This window comes from Pongo abelii, chromosome 7 (genome assembly GCF_028885655.2).
Source record: "Pongo abelii isolate AG06213 chromosome 7, NHGRI_mPonAbe1-v2.0_pri, whole genome shotgun sequence".
Lineage (NCBI taxonomy): Eukaryota > Metazoa > Chordata > Mammalia > Primates > Hominidae > Pongo > Pongo abelii.
In genome coordinates this window covers 35368641-35389534 of record NC_071992.2, presented here as the reverse complement: position 1 = coordinate 35389534, position 20894 = coordinate 35368641, and the positions used below count along the sequence as shown (strand labels likewise).

Sequence of the window (20894 nt, the reverse complement as noted above, 5' to 3'; positions counted from 1 at the left end):
AGGCCGGAGTACAGTAGCGTGATCTTGGTGCATTGCAACCTTCACCTCCCAGGTTCAAGCGATCCTTCTGCCTCAGCCTCCCTAGTAGCTGGGATTACAGGCAGGTGCCACCATGCCCAGCTAATTTTTGTATTTTTAGCAGAGACGGAGTTTTGCCATGTTGCCCAGCCTGTTCTCAAACTCCTGACCTCAAGTGATCTGCCCGCCTTAGCTTCCCAAAATGCTAGGATTACAGGCATGGGCCACTGCACCCAGCCTCTTTTTCTTTTTAAACAGTATTTTAAATACTGGGTATTGAGAATCCAGATTGTAACAGCCAGAAAGGCTGGGTTTCTTAACGTGGTAGAGAAAATAAATTTTAAAAAACCAAAACACCAAGAAAAAAACCAAAGGTCCCAGGAAAGTTAAAAGGAAGTACCTGAACCAAGCTTGTCCAACCCACGGCCTGCATGCATCCCAAGATGGCTTTGCGTGCAGCCCAACACAAATCTGTAAACTTTCTTAAAATGTTGTAAGATTTTTTTTGCATTTTTTTTTTTAAAGCTCATCAGCTATCGTTAGTGTTAGTGTATTTTATATGTAGCCCAAGACAATTCTTCTTCCAATGTGGCCCAGGGAAGCCAAAAGATTGGATACCCCTGGGCTAGACACTGCGACTTCAGAAAGTAGCATGGCCAAATTTGACCCAAATTTGGAACATCTTAGATTCTGCTTAAGAGCAGTTTTATTAAAAGTATGTATAAATATTGGCCGAGTGCAGTGGCTCACACCTGTAATCCAAGCACTTCAGGAAGCCAAGGCGGGTGGATCACTTGAGGCCAGGATGGTGAAACTCTGTCTCTACTAAAAAATAGAAAAGTTAGCCAGGTGTGATGGTGCACACCTGTAGTCCCAACTAGTTAGGTGGCTGAGGCACGAGAATCGCTTGAGCCTGAGAAGTGGAGGTTGCAGTGAGCCAAGATTGCACCACTGTCCTTCAGCCTAGGTGACAGAGTGACTCTGTCTCACCAAAAAAAAAAAAAAAAAAAGAAATGTGTAAATATCATGTATCACTAAGTCACTTAGACTTAGTGACATAGTAACAATAGACTTAGATTCCTAAAATCTGGGTTAAAGTCCCAGCTCTGCCATTTTTCCCATTTTATAAATTAGCAAAGAATGGTCGTGAGGAGAATGTATTGATTTGAGACTGTCAGATGGAGATTAAGAATGTAAAAAAGTTTGAAAATGTAAAGTAATGTGCACTTCATATATGATTACTAGTATCTTAGAATTCTCTGGTATGGACCGTAAGGATGGTAGATTAATGAAGTTCTAGAGAAGTTAGTGAGTATTGTAAATGCAAATGGATGAACTATGCAGCGTCCTTCCATTCCTTCCTCCTAGGCTGTGCTCCTGTGTCTGCTGGATTTATTCCCCATCCTGGAGAAAACCCTGCACTGGAAAGGAGATGGAGCTCGACCCACCACCCATTGTGATGAGGTCCTGCAGCTGATCCTGACCCACATGGAGCCAGAGCACCGCCTTCTTTTACGCAGGACCTATGCAAGAAACCTGCCAGCTTTCGTGAAGAGGTGAGTCCCTGAGTTTTTATTTATTATTATTTTATAGAGACAGGATCTTGCTATGTTGCTTGAGCTGGTCTCGAGCTCCTGGCCTCAAGCAATCCTCCCACCTCAGCCTCCCAAAGTACTGGGATTACAGGCATGAGCCACTGCACTGGCGTCATATTTTCTCTTTCATCTTTAGGTTGGGGATCCTAACTGTCCGGCACTTAAAGAGGCTGGAGAGAGTCATCATTGGTTATCTGGAGGTTTATGATGGACCTGAGGAGGAAGCTAGGTTGAAGATACTGGAAACCCTAAAACTTCTCATGCAACATACTTGGCCCAGGTAATAGCAGCCTTAAGGTGCAAAACTCAGCTGATTTTCTCTTGAGAACTTGCTTGGATGTATTTAATACATTCAGTACAAAGTATTAAATGTATACTAAGTATTTGAATACCTCCCATTTTCACACACCTATAGGATTTTAAACTGAGAAAATGGCATTAGAAAGATAAAATATACTATAGTTACTTGAGGTGCTCATAGTTGACCCTTTTACCAGGTATCAGTTCCAGATTCTGACACTGTTAAATCACTTCTCTTTGAGACTCTAGCATATCTTTTTTTTTTTTTTTTCTTGAGACAGAGTCTCGCACTGTCGCCCAGGCTGGAGTCCAGTGGCGCAATCTCTGCTCACTGCAACCTCTGCCTCCAGGGTTCAAGTGATTCTCCTGCCTCAGTATCCCAAGTAGTTGGGATTACAGGCGCCTACCACCAGGCCCGGCTAATTTTTTGTATTTTTAGTAGAGATGGGGTTTCACTACGTTGGCCAGGCTGGTCTTGAACTCCTGACCTTGTAATCCACCTGCTTTGGCCTCCCAAAGTGCTGGGATTACAGGCGTGAGCCACCATGCCCAGCCCTTTTTTTTTTTGAGATGGAGTCTCGCTCTGTCACCCAGGCTGGAGTGCAGTGGCATGAGCTCAGCTCACTGCAACCTCTGCCTCCTGGATTCAAGCGATTCTCCTGCCTCAGCCTCCCGAGTAGCTGGGATTACAGGTGCCCTCCACCATGCCTGGCTAATTTTTTTTGTATTTTTAGTAGAGATGGTGTTTTACCATGTTGGCCAGGCTGGTCTTGAACTCGTGACCTCGTGTTCCGCCTGCCTCGGCCTCCTAAAGTGCTGGGATTATAGGCGTGGGCTACTGTGCCTGGCTATATAAGAATGGTTTAGATTGGTATTTTGCAGAATCCCCTTCTAGGTGCTGCCCCACAGGAAAAAAAAAAAATTCTGTGGTCAAATAGGTTGGGAAACCATACAGGTTGTACCTCTCTGGATTTAGAATGCGTATTAGAAGATTAAAGGTCATTTAGAAGTGTTGCAATAAAGACATTTGCTTAACTTTGTTAATCCTAATGTTCTTCAAATCTAATTGAGAGTAGAGTACTTCATAGCACATCATTTAACATCTGCAGAGCAGTGATCAGAATACCAATCTAGAGGCCAGGTGCGGTGGCTCACACCTGTAATCCTAGCACTTTGGGAGGGCAAGGCTGGTGGATCACCTGAGGTCAGGAGTTCAAGACCAGCCTGGCCAATATGGTGAAACCCCATCTTTACTAAAAATACAAAAATTAGCTGGGCATGGTGGCGTGCACCTGTAGTCCCAGCTACTCAGGAGGCTGAAGCAGTAGAATCAGTTGGACCCAGGAGGCAGAGGCTGCAGTGAGCTGTGATGGAACCAGTGCACTCCAGACTGGGTGACGGAGCGAGACTCTGTCTCAAAATATAAAAAAAAAAAAAAATTTAAAAAAAGAATACTAATGCAGGATATACTTGCTTGGAAATCATTCCAACTCTGGCTTGAGGTAGGTGTCAGGAACTGGAACCCAAACTGTTGAGTCAGCAGAAGCATCTCTTGCATAGCTGAAAGTTGAATTCAGCCAGAGAATCTAGTGCCCCAACAACATAAAGTATCTATTCTGGACCATATTCTCTCACTTCCTTATAAATGTGCAAGGAATCCAGAGTAACATTCCCCCATGACAACCTTTCCCTTAGTCATACTGGTAACTAGGTTGCATTTGTTTACTATCTTTCTCCCTACTGAATTATAATCTCCAGGATAATGGAAAACCACATCTATTATATTCTCCCAAAGTATGCTCAGTACCTGGTATTAGGTATACAAATATTCGAAGAATGAATGGACTGGAAGAGAATGAATCAGTGGATGAATAAAATCGCATCAGATTGTCAGGTCTTTAAAGAGCACAGACCAAGATTCCAAGAAGGGAGAGTGAATAAATGTAGGGAGGTAGAAAAGGAATATGTGTGTATGTGTATGAGGGGGTGGAGCATGGGAAATGGAAAATAGAGCCAATTATAAGTTGAATAATGGAGGGCTGAGAGGCACCCAAACCGTAGGAAAATGAGGGGTATTTAGATAAAGAGATGAAAACTTTTTTCTCCCAGTCACGCATCTGTCCATAAATATGATTTACTGTACATTTCACATTATAAGTTAAATTATTTTCCACCTTTCATTAAGGTTTTTTTAGGGTTTTTTGTTTATTATGGTAAAAATACATACAAATTTTCCATTTTAAAGTGTACAGTTCAGTGGCATTAAGTATAGTCACAATATTGTGCAGTCTCTAGCATCGTCCATTTCTAGAGCTTTACCAAGGCGATGAAAACTTTTAGAAAGTTTAATAGTTACAAGTAAGTAGGCTGGACTTCACTGATGATGCACTAGGATCTGAAATTAAGTGACAGAAAATTCAACTTGACACTAAGTCCCAGAGGCCAAGCTCATTTCCCTCACTCTATAACTTCCAGGCCTAAGATGGCATTAAAGTTAAAGGATTGAGGGCTCTCTCCAAGCATAGTTCAGTTAATAGAGTTGAAAAATAAAAGTGTAGGCCCTTGGTTAGGGGAGATCCTGGTTTCCTCTTCTCAGCCCATGAAGGAGCTGTTGCTTACAGTAGGACCAAGCTTCTGGAAGGAAGAGAGCAGTGTGGCAGAGGGGGTGTGTGTGTGTGTGTGTATAGGCAGTATGCTAACAGGAGACTTGAGGGTAAGAAATCTAGAGGCCGTCTTTGGTTCTGTTTTTAGGTCTTTTTAACGTTGACCTAAGTTCCTTAATTTATGAAATGATAGCTTTCCACTTGACAGTCTTTGAAGTCTCTTCCAATTTTAATATCCAGATTTAGAGTATGAACATAGCTTTTCTTCCTGATTCCAGAGTTTCCTGCAGACTTGTGGTCTTACTGAAGGCTCTCTTGAAACTGATTTGCGATGTAGCAAGGGATCCAAACCTTACACCTGAGTCTGTTAAGAGTGCCCTGCTACAGGAGGCCACAGACTGCCTGATTCTCCTGGACCACTGTTCTCAAGGACAGGTAAAGGTAAGGCAGACTGAAACTTGGTTTCAGTTGGGCCTCATTATCCTTATGTAATTCCTATGATTGATTATAGTTTACTATGTATGTGCCTGACCAAGTCTGGAAGTGAACATGGAGGGTTTTAGGTCTCCATATGAGCCCTCTAGCCTCAAAAGAGCTTGATCTTTTTTCTTATTCATCTTTTAAAGCTATTCAGAACCATTTAAAACTAAAGGCAGGAGGATCAGCACATGTCACTGGGGCTAAGGACGAGACAGAATGGGCAAAAGCATTATGATGAAAAGTTTGTAAAATTTAAGTTCTGTTCTAGTCTTCTGAATTAAAAAAAAAAAAAAAGTAAAAATAATGGGCTATAAGCTTCCAGAAATAATAACATAAATAGAGCATTTCAGATGTTTCCAGTTTTTTAGGGACAACCATCTTTTAGGTAGATGTTTTTCCCTATTCTTAATTTATCTACATGGAAATTCTTCCTTTGGTTTCATATTCCACAAAAGTTAACTTCTCAAAGCCACAGCATATAATAGCTGTGTACTTCTATGTATTTAATAAACTATTGCCTCATTTCTTACCCCTTTTAGAAATCTTTAGTTGAAGACTGAAGGTAGCATGAAAAGAAATTCATGCCATAACTCACTGGACAATCTACCCAGCAGGAAAAAAAAATTCATATCCTAAAAATATGTAGAGATAGTATAAATTGTTATTTTACCAGTTTATTCAAACTATTTCATCTTAGCTCTTTAATCTTGGGCAGTTTTCAAGCCCTAGATCCAACTTAATTTGCCTTGGCTGGAATTCTGCTGTTTCATGAGCCAGCAGGAGATTTGCAAGCACATTAACACAGTTTTTAAAGTAACACCTTCAATATATAAGAGCTATATAAATTTAAAAATAATAATAAAAAACCAACTAATACCGATTCTGTTTAGTGACCTGTCCCCGAGTGTCATCCATTCTTTCCTCCTTTGAGTATGATACCAAGAAAGAAGAATCAAGCAAAAGGGGAAAAAAGTAATTTTAAAAAAAAGAAAATCAAAGCCTGTTTGGTTTCATGTTTCAGGGTCTCCTGGCCAAAATTCCCCAAAGCTGTGAAGACAGAAAGGTGTTGAACTGTATCAGAAAAGTGCAGCAGGTTTCTGAAGGCGCTCCCTACGATGGAACTTAAGATTTGTATTACTTTCCCAAGAGGAAAGGATTTTCTTCCCATCCCAATTTGTATGAATGGAGTTATTTAAGAAAAAAAGATATTTTTACACGAAACTTTGTAAGGGAAAGCTGCTTTTTCCTTCTTTCTTTCCTTTTACCTCCATAAGAGTAGGAAAAGTAGAACAAGAAAAAATTGAACTCCTTCCATTTCTAAATAAAGTTTGGGAGAAAAAAGGACACCAAGGAATGTAGCATTTAAAATTTAGAAATATTTACATCCGTCATCTCATCCCAGATTCAAGAACTCATCTGTTATATTTCTCAGGCACAAGCCGTTACTTCAACACATAAGCTATAAAAACACTCTTGTTCACAACTTAGCTTTCTTCACTCACTCCAGATTTCTTGCCCCACTGACGTGGCATAAATAATAAAAACATAAATATTGTGTTCAATACAACACAAAAGAGCAAAACCTGGAGGTGTGTATGTGTTTAAGATAAAAAAATAAAAAAAAAAAAAGCAACAGTTCTGCATGTTCAGTCCTGGGTATAAATGCTGAAAGGGAAATCACGTAGTTTTGGCCTTGGCCACGGGCTCTGTCTCCTGCTCATATTCTATTTCCACATAGGCTCGTTTTCTCTGCAGTGGTCCTCTCAAGGGCGTTTTGCCTTTGTGTTTCGCACTAAGGGCCTTTTCTTCCTCCTCCTCACTGGAGGATTTACCATCCTGATCTTCATCACTGCTGGCATCCAATTTATCCATATCCTAATACGGGGAGAGAAAAGATAAAGGAAGAGGGAAAACACTAGATTTCTCCAAACTCCCTTCATTGTCCCCTCAATTTAGAACAGACTAGGGCATTGATTTCTCTATGTCTGTGTTCAGAAATCATCCCTTTCTTTAATTTTTTTTTTTTTTTTGAGACAGGGTCTTGCTCTGTTGCCCAAGCAGGAGTGCAGTGGCATAGTCATGGCTCACTGCAGCCTCAAACTGCTGTAGTCAAGCAATCCTCCCACCTCAGCTTCCTGAGTAGCTGGGACTACAGGCAACTGCCACCACATCCAGCTGAATTTTAATTTTTTTTTTGAGACGGAGTCTCGCTCTGTCGCCGAGGCTGGAGTGTAGTGGTGTGATCTCAGCTCACCGCAAACTCCATCTCCTAGGTTCAAGCGATTCTTCTGCGTCAGCCTCCCAAGTAGCTGGGATTACAGGCATGCACCACCATGCCTAGCTAATTTTTGTATTTTTAGTAGACACGGGGTTTTGCTATGTTGGCCAGGCTGGTCTCGAACTCCTGACCTCACGTGATCCGCCCACCTCGGCCTCCCAAAGTGCTAGGATTATAGGTGTGAGCCACCGCGCCTGGCCATGATTTTTAAAAAATTTTAGGCCAGGCCCTGTGGCTCACGCCTGTAATCTTAGCACTTTGGGAGACTGAGGCAGGCAGATTACCTGAGGTCTGGAGTTCTAGACCAGCCTGGCCAACATGGTGAAACCCCGTGTCTACTAAAAATACAAAAAATTAGCCAGGTGTAGTGGCACATGCCTGTAATTCCAGCTACTTGGGAGGCTGAAGGAGGAGAATCGCTTGAACCTGGGAGGCTGAGGTTGCGGTGAGCCTAGATCGCGCTATGGTACTCTAGCCTGAGCTACACAGCAAAACTTTATAGAGATGAGGTCTCACTATGTTGCTCAGGCTGGTCTTGAACTCCTGAGCTCAAGCAATCCTCCCATTTTGGCATCCCGAAGTACTGGGATTATAGGAGTGAACCACTGTGCCTGGCCACCTCCCTGGTTTTTTTTTTGCTGCAGGCCAAAGGACAATCTTTTTACCCATAAAGCTCACCTCAAAATCACTTATGTCACTCTCATCTACCTCATCATCTTCGACAAATTCTCTTTTCCCCACATCCTATAAATAAAATATAACTGTTAGGTTCAGAATACATAATGAAGATTCAGATAAGACATCTAACTAAGTACAAAATAACATAATGAGAACCACAGTCTGTTCACTAGGCAACGAAAATTTAGTTCTTCCTAAGTTTAATGCTTCTGAATTTTAAAAATTTTAGGGCTACCAGATCATTCTTATTCTTGATTTAAATTATTAGCAATAAAACATCCTCATGATGGTTAAAAACTAGATACAGACAGGAAAGGCTTTATAATTTGTCACCTTGCAGGAACAATGTTAGAAGACCAATAAATTAAGACTAAAACTGTTAATGGTTTGTTGGTTAGCCTGAAGAACAGAGCAACCAGTGCTAAACCAAAATAAATCACATGAAAGTAAAAAGAAGACATATCATTTTTGGTTAGCAGACTAAAGATGATATTCTGTTTCTCAGTTATATACAAATAGTATCTAGTAGGTTTGGCAAAACAAAAACAAGACTTACTTCCTCCTCATCATCATCATCATCTTTTTCCTCAGCATCTGAAGAGTCACTCTCTGCCTCCTGTTGTTCCAGGGCCTTGTCGAAGGCATGAATGGGGAAGTTGTAGATGTCGCCATACTGAAGAACATGAACACAGATTGACTTTAACTACATTTGGATATTACACTTGAAGTTCCACTGTCTGTGGAGAATATTATTTTTTCCTCAGTGATTAAATCAGAATACTTAATTTGATGAGTAATATTTTTAAGTGTAGAGCCAGCAGTGTCTTAAAAAAGCATGTTCTTTTGAACATTTAAATCATCTGTAGTTAGTACCAAATAGGTAACTTCTATGGAGTTACATTTTAAAATAATTTAAAATATAATAGTCTATAAAACCCATGCATTGGAAGGGGAAATAATAAGGAAAAAGCATACTTTAGTCATGTTGTCTGTATAAACAACACTAATTTTTAAAAAGAGAACAAAAACTTATTTCAAAGAGCCTTAAAAGACTAGGGTAATATGCAGGAGAAGCAAAACCCCATGGCTTTTATACAGAAATCTAGAATTGTTGTCTTGGGGAATGGAGTTGAGAATAATGGCAAAAAGGGAAAGGTCTCTTATAGTGAATGGAGTATCAAGGGTAACCAAAGCATTTTATGTGCTTGCATTAATTAAAATAAGGAAGCCAGGCCAATATGGATTTATTTTATTCCAGGGATACAATTCGAGTGGTCTTCATATCATGTTAAAACACATTTCCCAGCCAGGTGCAGTGGCTCACGAGGTCAGGAGTTCAAGACCAGCCTGGCCAAGATGGTAAAACCCCGTCTCTACTAAAAAATACAAAAATTAGCTGGGTGTGGTGGTGGTGCCTGTAATCCCAGCTACTCAGGAGGCTGAGGCAGGAAAATTGCTTGAACTCGGGAGGCAGAGGTTGCAGTGAGCCGAGATTACGCCACTGCACTCTAACCTGGGCGACAAAGCAAGACTCCATCTCAAAAAAAAAAAAAAAAAATTCCCAATATGTCTTAGCAACATACTACCACTTAAAATTTCAGTACCCCAAAGCTAATGGCTTTCTCACCGTATCTTGTTTCAGTCTCTCCAGTAATTCCTTCTCAATGGCATTGTCCAGCTGAGCAGCTATTAATGCCTTTTCCTATAAGGGGGAAAGAGCAAATCCATTTAATTCATCAGTGCCCATTATTCATCTTATAAAAATGGAAGAAACTACCAAGTTGTTTATAAGAAAGACAATGTAATTATTTCCCCTCCTTGCTACTACTGGCTTTTGCCTCTCCAACCAGATAGATTTCTTCTTCTTTCTCTTGTAAACTTTCTTGGGAACATTTGCATTTTGAAATTCCTATGGTTTTGTAAACAACATTCTAAATTAAATTCTAACACAGGCTTTGACAGATACAAAACATGTAAGTCTATATACATTTAAGTGTCTCAGAAATAATCTAGCAACTCTGGAGCCAGGCTTTGTAAAAGCTGAGAAAAGAGAACAGAAATCTTCATTCGTTTACATTTTCTAAAATCATGCTAGATTCCATGTGACAGAATAGGTAAAAATCTCTTCCTCCAGTGATCTCTCATTGGAGATGACACATGACATCAACCTGTACTACCACACAATAGCCCAGGATGGTGCATTAATTTGATAGTGAAAGTCATAGAGGGTTTGAAAGTGTTATACCTGTAAGTTATGTTAGAATGATTACCTAAAACTGTGTAGGGACACATGGAAAATTAGGTGGGCGTGGTAGCGGGCGCCTGTAGTCCCAGCTACTTGGGAGGCTGAGGCAGGAGAATGGCGCGAACCCGGGAGGCGGAGCTTGCAGTGAGCCGAGATCGTGCCACTGCACACCAGTCTGGGCGACAGAGCGAGACTCCATCTCAAAAAAAAAAAAAAAAAAAATGGCTACAGCGATGTTCCATGTTATTCTCTAGAGTGGGGTGTTTACACTTCAAGGGTATCCGCTGAAGTGCAGGAAGAAAATATTCAAAACTTCCACGTATCTCTTTTTCCTTAAAAAATTAAACGTCATTACTACTTTTCTTGTACACTGACATTGGTGCCTTGACTCTGTCTATAAGGTAAATAGTTGTGTGTCAGATACAGTGAGCCAGATATCTCAAGGGAGGAATACTGCACATAGGGCTTGCAAGTGGTGGTCTCACTCGTTTATTTAGACGACTATTTAACTGTTTATGTTTGCTTAGGTAAGTAGATTCATAGATGACACTGAATATTCTGCCAAAGATAGTAGTTATAAAAGTATGCTGGTTATCTAATGGGTTAGTACTTTTAAAAGTTGTAGAACCAGGCTGGCAAGGTGGCTCACGCCTGTAATCCCAGCACTTTGAGAGGCCGAGGTGGGTAGATCACCTGAGGTCAGGAGATCAAGACCAGCCTGGCCAACGTCATGAAAACCTGTCTCTACTAAAAACACAAAAAATTAGCTGGGCAGAGTGGCGTATGCCTGTAATCCCAGTTACTCAGGAGGCTGAGGCACAAGAATTGCTTGAACCCAGGAGGTGGAGGTTGCAGTGAGCCAAGATGGCGCCACTGCACTCCAGCCTGGGTGACAGAGCGAGAGTTGTAGAACCTAAAGATGATCCATGCATTTTTCACAAAAAGAAAAATATTCCAAATTTGCCAATCTTTTTATGTAACCCAGTAGACGTTTTTAAAAATAAATACACTTAATCTGTCTCTTCCAAACAAAAGCAACATTTTAGTAGTTTGAGGAAGACAATTGTTTTTTGAAAAAACAAACTTGTTCTGTGAACATTGTGAAAAGAAAAGTGATTATATCTACATATGGCACTGCTGAAAACATGTCTCCTATAAAAATTGCAATCACACACTTTAAAAACGTGGAAACAGAATATTGTAATTCATTTAAAACGCTTCCAAATCTACATTTTTCAGAGGGTTACAAACTCAACTGGTGAAAATAGAAAATATTAATTTCTTCTGAAAGGTTTGTAGGAACACCTGTTTGACAATTAGAGATGAAAACTCACTAACTGGACTTGAAAAAAAGCCGCTCCATAACTGATGGAGCATAATGAAAAATTAAAGTACTTAAGACCACCTATCAACAATGCACTTCTCTACAATCCCTCAGTTTTGACAGCCCTTCAAGACAAAATCATACTCAGCTAAGAAGCAGACTTTTGTTTCACTACATCACAATTAGTTATAATACACATTGTATTATTAGTGGAAGTATATATGTATAATAACATTTATAGCCTGTAATCCCAGTACTTTGGGAGGCTGAGGTGGGTGAATCACCTCAGGTTGGGAGTTTGAGACCAGCCTGGCCAATGTGGTGAAACCCCATCTCTACTAAAAATACAAAAATTAGCCGGGCGTGGTGGTGCATGCCTGGAATCCCAGCTACTTGGGAGGCTGAGGCACAAGAATTGCTTGAATCCAGGAGGCAGAGGTTGCAGTGAGCTGAAATTGCACCACTGCATTCCAGCCTGACAGACAGAGCGAACCTTTGTCTCAAAATATTGATAAATAACATTGGGGAGTACGTGTTCAAAAATTTTATTGAGGTGAGCACAAGTTTGCAGACCAATGATACAGATTTTAGATACATAACTGTGATTAATGGGGACAGAAGCATCAAAAGAACAGCTATCCCTATCAAAATACCAATGGCAAATATAAATATCAAAAAAAAAGAAAAATACCAATGACATTCTTCACAGAAATACAAAAAACAATCCTAAAATTGTTATGAAACCACAAAAAATCTAGGATAGCTAAAGCTATCCCAAACAAAACAGCAAAAAGAAAAAAAAAACAACAAAAAAACAAACCTAGAGGAATCACATTACCTAACTTCAAATTATACTATGGACCTATAGCAACCACAACAATATAGTAATGGCATAAGAACAGACACAGAGACCAATGGAACAGAATAGAGAACCCAGAAACCAATCCACACACGTACAATGAACTCATTTTCGACAAACATGCCAAGAACATACACTAGGGAAAAGACAGTCTCTTCAATAAATGGTGCTGGAAAAACTTGATCTCCATATGCAGAAGAATGAAACTAGACCCCTATCTTGTGCTATATACAAAAATCAAACCAAAATGGATTAAAAAATCTAAGACCTCCAACTATAAAACTACAAGAAAACACTGAGAAAACTCCAGGTCATTGGTCTGGGCAAAATTTCTTAATATCCCACAAGCACAGGTAACCAAAGCAAAAATGGACAAATGGGATCACATCAAGTTAAAAAGCTTCTGCACAGCAAAGGAAACAACAAAGTGAAGAGACAATCCACTGACTGAGCAAACTATCCACCTGACAAGGGATTAATAACCAGAATATAGGCCAGGTGCGGTGGCTCACGCCTGTAATCCCAGCACTTTGGGAGGCTGAGGCAGGTAGATCACCTGAGGTCAGGAGTTTGAGACCAGCCTGGCCAACATGGCGAAACCCCATCTCTACTAAAAATACAAAACAAACAGCCAGGCATGGTGGTGCACGCTGGGCATCCCAGCCACTTGGGAGGCTGAGGCACAAGAATCGCTTGAACCCGGGAGGCAGAGGTTGCAGTCAGCTGAGATTGCCCCATAGCACTCCAGCCTGGGTGACAGAGCAAGACTCCATCTCAAAAACAAAACAAAACAAAATCCAGACTATATAAGGAGCTCAAACAACTCTATAGGAAAAAATTCTAATTATTGGATTAAAAAGTGAATAAAAGGGCCAGACATGGTGGCTCACATCTGTAATCCCAGCACTTTGGGAGGCTGAAGTGGGTGGATTGATTGAGCCCAGGAGTTCAAGACCAGCATGGGCAACATAGTGAAGCCCCGTCTCTACAAAATATATAAAAATTAGCCAGGCATGGTGGCATGCACCTGCAGTCCCAGCTACTTGGGAGGCTGAGGCACGAGAATCACTTGAACCCAGGAAGTAGAGGTTGCAGTGAGCCAAGATCGCACCACTGCACTCCAGCCTGGACAACAGAGTGAGACCTTGTCTCAAAAAAAAAGGAAAGGCAGGGGGCAGGGATTGGGGAAGCAAAAGATTTGAGTAGACGTTTTTCAAAAGAAGACATACAAATGGCAAACAGGCATATGAAAAGGTGTTCAACATCATTGATAATCAGAGAAATGCAAATCAAAACAACAAAATATCTCACCCCAGTTAAAATGGCTTTTATCTTTTAAAAGACAGGCAATAACAAATGCTAGAGAGGATGTGGAGAAAGGGAACCCTTGTGCAATGGTGGTGGGAATGTAAATTAGTACAACCACTATGGAGAACAGTTTGGAGCTTCCTCAAAAAACTAAAACTAGAGCTACCATACCATCTAGCAGTCCCACTTCTGGGTACAGACCCAAAAGGAAATTAGTATATCAAAGAGATACCCACACTCCATGTGTGTTACAGCTCTGTTCACGACAGCCAAAATTTGGAAGCAACCTAAGTGTCCATCAATAGATGAATGGATAAAGAAAATGTGGTACTTATGCACAATAGAGTACTATCCAGCCATTAAAAAGAATGAGATTCTGTCATTTGTAACAACATGGATGGAACCAGAGGTCATTACGTTAAGTGAAAGAAGCCAGGCACAGAAAGACAAACATTGCACGTTCTCCCTTATTTGTGGGATCAAAAAATCAAAACAATTGAACTCATGGATATACAGAGTAGAAGGATGGTTACCAGAGGCTGGGAAGGGTAATGGGGGTGGGGATGATTAATGGGTACCCCCGCTAAAAACAACAGGAAGAATGAAATAAGACCTAGTATTTGCTAGCAGCACAACAGGGTGACTATAGTCAATAATTTAATTGTACATTTTAAAATAACTGTAAGTATAACTGAACTGTTCATAACACAAAGGATAAATGCTTGAGGGGATGGATACCCAATTTTCCATGATGTAATAACTCACTGCATGCCTGTATTGTATTTCACTGCAGAAATTCCATTTGATTAGAATGCTCAAAATCTACTAAAGGTTTTATGTAGTATGTAAAATATGCAACATCAAAATTCTGAATTCTGAAATATTTGACCACAAGAAATTTAGAAAAAGGAGTTGTGGATTCTTTCTGTTCTCCGTTACATATATCCCCAAAGCACCCATACTTTAACCTGTGCTGAAAATCATAATCTTAAAATATGAAAAATCAAATGTCTTAGGCAACTAATAGTTATCTATTAGTGAACCATTATCCAAGGCCTGAACAGTTTACATAAATGATGGTGACTCAACCTATAAGAGCCCCCCAGAAAGAAAATGTAGAAGGTATGAATATCACAACAATAAGTTACCTCTCTTCTTTTCTCCCTACGCTCCACCTTCTTACTCAAAGGAACAAGTTTCCTCCTAAGGGAAAGAAAATATATCAGAAAATCCACTGTCAAGTGCTGTGTTCCTTTTTAAGGATGAGAAGAAAAAAGGATTGGAATTGGTGACTAAAATGGAAGTCTACTCATGTGCAGGGCAGGATGGCTGAGCTTCAGGCATTCACGGAGGCTAGTGATTCAAACAAGCCTTGGAGCCCAAGGTTGGTGCTGTAGGGCTCAGCTCAATATAGCAAGATACACTAAACGCTTCTAGAAAGTTAATGCTATAAAAAGTCATATTTTTACATATATTTTAATCTGGCCATTTTTGTTTAGGCATTCTGGGATTCTCAGGGCATTCGCCATGCTAAAATTAAGACTTCAGTGAACTAAGAAAAAAGAATTTTCTGTCGAAGTCTGACATCATCTCTAGCATTCTCTGTAGGTCACAATCAAAAAGCATTAGGGCCTAACAGTCCTAGAGAAGGTATTCTGTTAATTCTGGGGATTTCATGTCACTTTTAAAAATTAGTTTTCAGTGAATCCAGAGTAAAGTTCTTACATTCCTGTATATTCACATGTCTTAGATCATTTTCAAATCTCTAAAGTTAAGATTCCCTCGGGGGTCATAGAGGAAATTTTCTGAAGGCTGGGCATGGTGGCTCCTGCCTGTAATCCCAGCACTTTGGGAGGCTAAGGAAGGCAGATCACTTGAGGTCAGGAATTCTAGACCAGCCTGGCCAACATGGTGAAACCCATCTCTACTAAAAATACAAAAAAAATTAACCGGGCATGGTGGTCCATGCCTGTAATCCCAGCTACTCGGGAGGCTGAGGTGGGAGGATTGCTTCAACAGGGGAGGTGGAGGTTGCAGTGAGCTGATATCGCACCACTGCAAATTCCAGCCTGGGCGACAGAGTGAGACTCCGTCTCAGCAAAAAAGAAAATAAAATTTTCTAAAAGATTTTCAGACGAGGAGGGTAATAATCAAGTTGTATTCTACTGTTTTAAAAGTCCTGCCATATCAAAGGGCACACCTTTAGTCTAAGCTAAAGTTTCTTCTTAGTACATCATAACAGACTCCACGAAGTTGAACAGAAAGCCCCGAAGTTTCACAATTTCTCAACTTCAAAACAAGCTCCATAAAAAGATAGATTTAAAAATAATGAATGATCCAAATACTTACTGTCGCTTTAGTGTAAGTTTTCTAATTCGAATTAGGTATTGGGTGATCTTGGTGAATCTCTGCTTACATTTGTGTCGAATGAAACGGGGCCAGTAAATCAGATTTTCATCTATTTGCTCCAGTGCTTTCTCATAGTTTTTACTAAGCCGGACCTACCAAACAGAAAAAGGAAGTTTGAAGGGCAAGTGTAAATGATTCATTAGGTTTTCACTGTCAGTGACACCTATGGCCTAATGAGGATGGCCTCAAAAGTTAATGGTCATGGAACTGGGCATCATGGTCAAGCATGTGGCTTTGATGCTCTTGATCAGCGGTCACTGTAGTTTTGTTGTAAGGCTTACCCGTTCCCAGAGACGCCGAGGAAAAGCTGCTCGTTCTATAACCTTCATATACAAGTAGCACTGTCCTGAGGATAAAGTAAAATAACTTTAGTCTTATTTACAGAAACTAAAGAACATCCCTGTAAAAGCTGTGGAGCAGTTCTTCTAGAAGTTAAAACTGGGGAGTTACCTTTCTCTTCTTTAATAGTGGCATACTGACTATTTGCCAGGGGACAGGATGACCGATTACACAGTCCAGTCAGGCTATATTCGTTTCGGCAGAAGCTCTGAGTCTTGGTTCTAGAATGGGAGAAAAGAAACAAAGATTATAAAATGGGTTGCCAAAGAGGCAACTGAAGGAATCTTTGACCAAGTTGTAAATCAAGACTCACCTTATTTTGAAGGAACAAAATTGCTTGTTTCCTAGTGTATCCCAGATAACCTGCAAGACACAGTAAAAGCCCATTTCAAATCCTCTGCCCGAAGAGATACTATATTAATTCAAGGCGGCAATGCCCAAGGACAGGAATGAGAGGAAGAAATGTTTTGTAAAATAGCCTGACTTGTTTACTTTTTAAAATACAAACAGCAAGGCCGGGCACGGTGGCTCACGCCTGTAATCCCAGCACTTTGGGAGGCTGAGTCGGGCGGATCACCTGAGGTCAGGAGTTTGAGACCAGCCTGATTAACATGGAGAAACCCCGTCTGTACTAAAAATACAAAATTAGCTGGGCATGGTGGCGCATGCCTGTAATCCCAGCTACTCGGGAGGCTGGGGCAGGAGAATCACTTGAACCCAGGAGAGGGAGGTTGCGGTGAGCCGAGATTGCGCCATTGCGCTCCAGCCTGGACAGCAAGAGTGAAACTCCGTCTCAAAAAAAAAACAAAAAAAACAAAAAAACTCCAGCAGATTCTTATAGAAAAGCTAAATACAGATGAGCAATAATCATAACTCCATTACCCAGAGATAAAATTTCATTACTATTTTGTAAATATTTTTCCAGACTTTTTTTGACACACTCTGTGAAATCACATTTTATATACTTTGTAACTTTCCTTTTTTACTTATGTTCATTATCCATTATTAAAGGCTTCATGGGCCGGGTGCGGTGGCTCACACCTGTAATCCCAGCACTTTGAGTGCCAAGGCAGGCGATCACTTGAGGTTGGGAGTTTGAGGCCAGCCTGGCCAACATGGTGAAACCCCATCTCTACTGATACAAAAATTAGCCGGGTGTGGTGGCAGGTGCCTGTAATCCCAGCTACTTGGGAGGCTGAGGCAGGAGAATCGCTTGAACCCAGGAGGCAAAAGTTGTGGTAAGCCGAGATCACGCCACTGCACTCCAGCCTGGGTGACAGAGTGAGAATCCATCTCCAAAAAAAAAAAAAGGCTTCATGGTATTAGATTTTTAGATATACATACCATAATTTTATCTCATTGAGGGCAAAGAAAACTATCTACTGCTCTCCTCCTGTACCTAATGTGCTCTTTATTCACTCAGCATTATATACTTAATTTATGTAAGGCACTGATATCTCCAAGTCCTGACACACAGTAGCCACTTAAGTATTTGCTGAATGAAAGAAAGTATACTCTTTAAAGAGTCTGTCTATCTAGTTAGGGGAAAGATATGTAAACAAAGTGTCACAAAATAGCAGGTCTAAAGGCCACAGAGCATGCATAAGAGTATGACAGCCTTTGAGTGTGCTGCCTTGAGGAACTGGGGTAAAAAAGCTTTACCACTGTTAAAGGAAAAATATGAAGAGGGAAAAAGAATAAAACACACTTTAAGAATTTTATAGGTGTGTCTGGTGGGGGATGGTAGGAAACAGGTAAGAAGAATAAGGGAGCTCTTTTAGGCTTGTGGCTTTAAGTATCATCTCTAAATGGATGACTCCCAAATTGTTATTTCCTGGTCAGACTTCTTTCCTGAGCACCAGATTTGTATATGACATTTCTTCAATATCTAAAAGGCAACATAAATATTAACATATCCACAAGGAGTTCTCAATTCCACATCCCTCATAAGAACAGTCTTCCCTAGAGTTCCCCCACTTCAATAAATAAAATCACCATTGAACTATGTATTTATATCCCAAATCCTTTGATTTCTTCCTTTTCTTCACTTAATCCATCACCAAAGTCTTGTCAATTATACTGACGTAACAGGTCTCAAATTCATCAATTTCTTTTCATCTCCACCATTAAATTACTACCTTAGGCGAAGCCACTTTCGTTTTTAAAAAAATTTATTTACTTTAGAGATAGGGTCTCTCTGTCACCCAGGCTGGAGTGCAGTGGTGCCATCATAGCTCACTGCAGCCTCGGACTTTTCAGGTCAAGTAGTCCTTCTGCCTCAGCTTTCGAAGTAACTGGGACCTCAGGCGAGCACCACCGCGCCCGGCTAATTTTTTATTTTTTGTAGAGATGGAGTCTCACTTTGTTGCCTAGGCTGGAATCGAACTCCTGGCCTCAAGCGATCCTCCAGCCCCAGCCTCCCAAAGCGTTGGGATTACAGGCGTGAGCCACTGTGTCTGGCTTGAAGCAACCTTTGTCATACCCTAGTCTCCTTGCTTTCATTTTTTCCCTCCAAAAGTCCTTCACACAGCAACTAGACAACTTTTCACAAACATAGATCATTAAAAGGCCTAAAAACACTTCCTACAAGATTCTGCATGACCTCGCCCTGGCAAGCATATCTAATTTCATTACCTGTCTTACATTGTCACTTTGATGACCCTTATATTCATTCTCTCATATCTTCAACTCTTTGTACTTCACTGTTCCTACTGCCTGGATTGCTTTTTCCTCAGCTCCTCAGTGACTGGCTTATTCTTATCTTTTAGATCTCAACTCAAACATCTTCTGTTCAGAGAAACCTTCCCTTAGTACCCCTATCTGAAGTGTCCTTCATCATCTCTGGTCTTTTTTTCATAGTATGATTATATAGTGTAATTGTTAATTTATTTGTTCACTTGTTTACTGTGTCTCCCCCACCAGTGTTCCAGGAGAGGTGGGGCATTTTTTCTGGTTAACCAGATCCTCAATAATTACCACAATGCCTGGCACACTGTAAGCACACTGTTATTTCTCCAACAAAAAACTCAATGAATGAATCTAGGACACTTCCGAAATTATGACTTAGGCAGAAGTAGAGCAAATGTAAAGAAAAGCCTAACACAGGAAACGCAGATGGAAGAGTAACGCGCACATGGATGAGAAAGACGCTTAAACTTGGAGTCAACTTCGCCAAATCCCCTGCCGCCCCCCACCCCAAGTCCGGAGCTGACAGCTGACAGCATGGCGCGACGTCCTGCATTGGTAGGCACGAAGGACGGGACACCTCGACCCCATGGGCTGAGATGACGGAGTCCAGTGCTCACAACCCGGCCGGGGCAGCGGGCAGGAAACCCCTGCTAGACACGCCTGAGAACCCATGTTGGAAAATCGGGGTTCCGGAAGCCTCGCATCCAGAGCGGCACGAGGCAACAGACCCGCTGCGTACGCGTTTTCTAAGTGTCCGAAAATGGGCAAAATTCCCTGCGCAAACCGCGGGTATCAGAACAACCGGAGGAGACTCACATCATCCGACTGCATGGTGTCCGCGGCTTAGCGTGCAACTTCCGGCCGGATCGCGGGCGCAGACATGCTCCTTCCGGGAAACCAGTTCCGGAACGCCCAGCCTCACATATCTCGAGAAACGCTGAGACTCTCGGTGCTGCGAAGCGTCCCCTGGCAGTCTCGCCGCCGCGTGCGCGCCTCCGCGTCTCTACCACGCTGGCGTCTGCGCGCGCTCGCCCGCAATGCTGGGCTTGTTCACTGGCGCTGCCGGGAGCTGGGAACCCAGTTGGGACCCAGTGCGCTCCGCAGGAGGCAGGACCCGCGCAGGCTGCCGAATCCTGGAGCGAGGGGACCGCGGGGGTCGGGCGTGCTTTCCTAGAGCCCTGTTTGTGACCGTTCATGAGGATGGGACCCCTCCCTGTCAGGCTTCCCCTCTGCTGGGAGAAGGCTGGGGAAAGGTGCGGGCGGCGCGGCGGGGCTGGGTCCCCGCTCCTCCGAGTCCCCCAGGCCCCAGCTCGCATCCAGGCCCCGGCCCTGCCCCTCAGACCCTGCCTTAGCCACTCCTCACTCCCATGTTGGGTGCGGCACCCGGTCCTGACTTTAGAAACTCAGAACTTGAATTCCGCCTGCCTTGAGAAACCAGTGACCAGATGGAAAGAGCATTCCAATAATAATAAACACCTGTGTCTTCCTCATTGCCTATTTGAGACAACAAGCAAAGTTGATAAGGGAGGGAATATAACAAGAAGAAAAGTAGAGGTCTAATAACCCACAAAAACAAATCTGGAAGCCTAACAGCTGTTTTCCGCCAGGGGAAAAAGAAAATCTTTACTAGTTTGTATCGTATTACAGAAGAAAGACTGTCGGCAGGGCCGGGCGCGGTGGCCCTCGCCTGTACCTCAGCACTTTGGGAGGCCTAGGCGGGCGAATTATCTGAGGTCAGGAGTTCCAGACCAGCCTGGACGACATAGTGAA

General features: G+C 41.8%; 2 protein-coding genes across 14 annotated transcripts in view; one reads left to right on the top strand and one right to left on the bottom strand.

Moving 5' to 3' along the window:
• TTI2 (TELO2 interacting protein 2) overlaps positions 1-9538 on the top strand; it is a 17463-nt gene extending 7925 nt beyond the window's left edge. For 4 of the 13 annotated variants that reach the window (XM_054561423.2, XM_063726608.1, XM_009243690.4 and 1 more), the window contains 4 exons: positions 1387-1574; positions 1750-1893; positions 4795-4951; positions 6018-6340. In XM_054561423.2, the coding sequence (XP_054417398.2) occupies positions 1387-1574; positions 1750-1893; positions 4795-4951; positions 6018-6122 (594 nt within the window). In that variant the 3' untranslated portion in view covers positions 6123-6340. Of the gene's footprint in view, positions 1-1386; positions 1575-1749; positions 1894-4794; positions 4958-6017; positions 6341-8543 lie in introns of those variants that run through there. The other 9 variants (XM_063726607.1, XM_054561418.2, XM_002818984.6 and 6 more) reach the window with 4 other exon arrangements.
• MAK16 (MAK16 homolog) lies at positions 4094-20894 on the bottom strand. The gene is made up of 10 exons (XM_002818983.5): positions 19941-20894; positions 16750-16799; positions 16548-16657; positions 16379-16443; positions 16038-16189; positions 14837-14891; positions 9580-9654; positions 8509-8625; positions 7953-8018; positions 4094-6871 (listed from the first exon to the last, which is right to left on the bottom strand). Exons 1-10 carry the CDS (start codon positions 19953-19955, stop codon positions 6674-6676), a joined length of 903 nt encoding a protein of 300 aa, XP_002819029.2. The 5' UTR covers positions 19956-20894; the 3' UTR covers positions 4094-6673.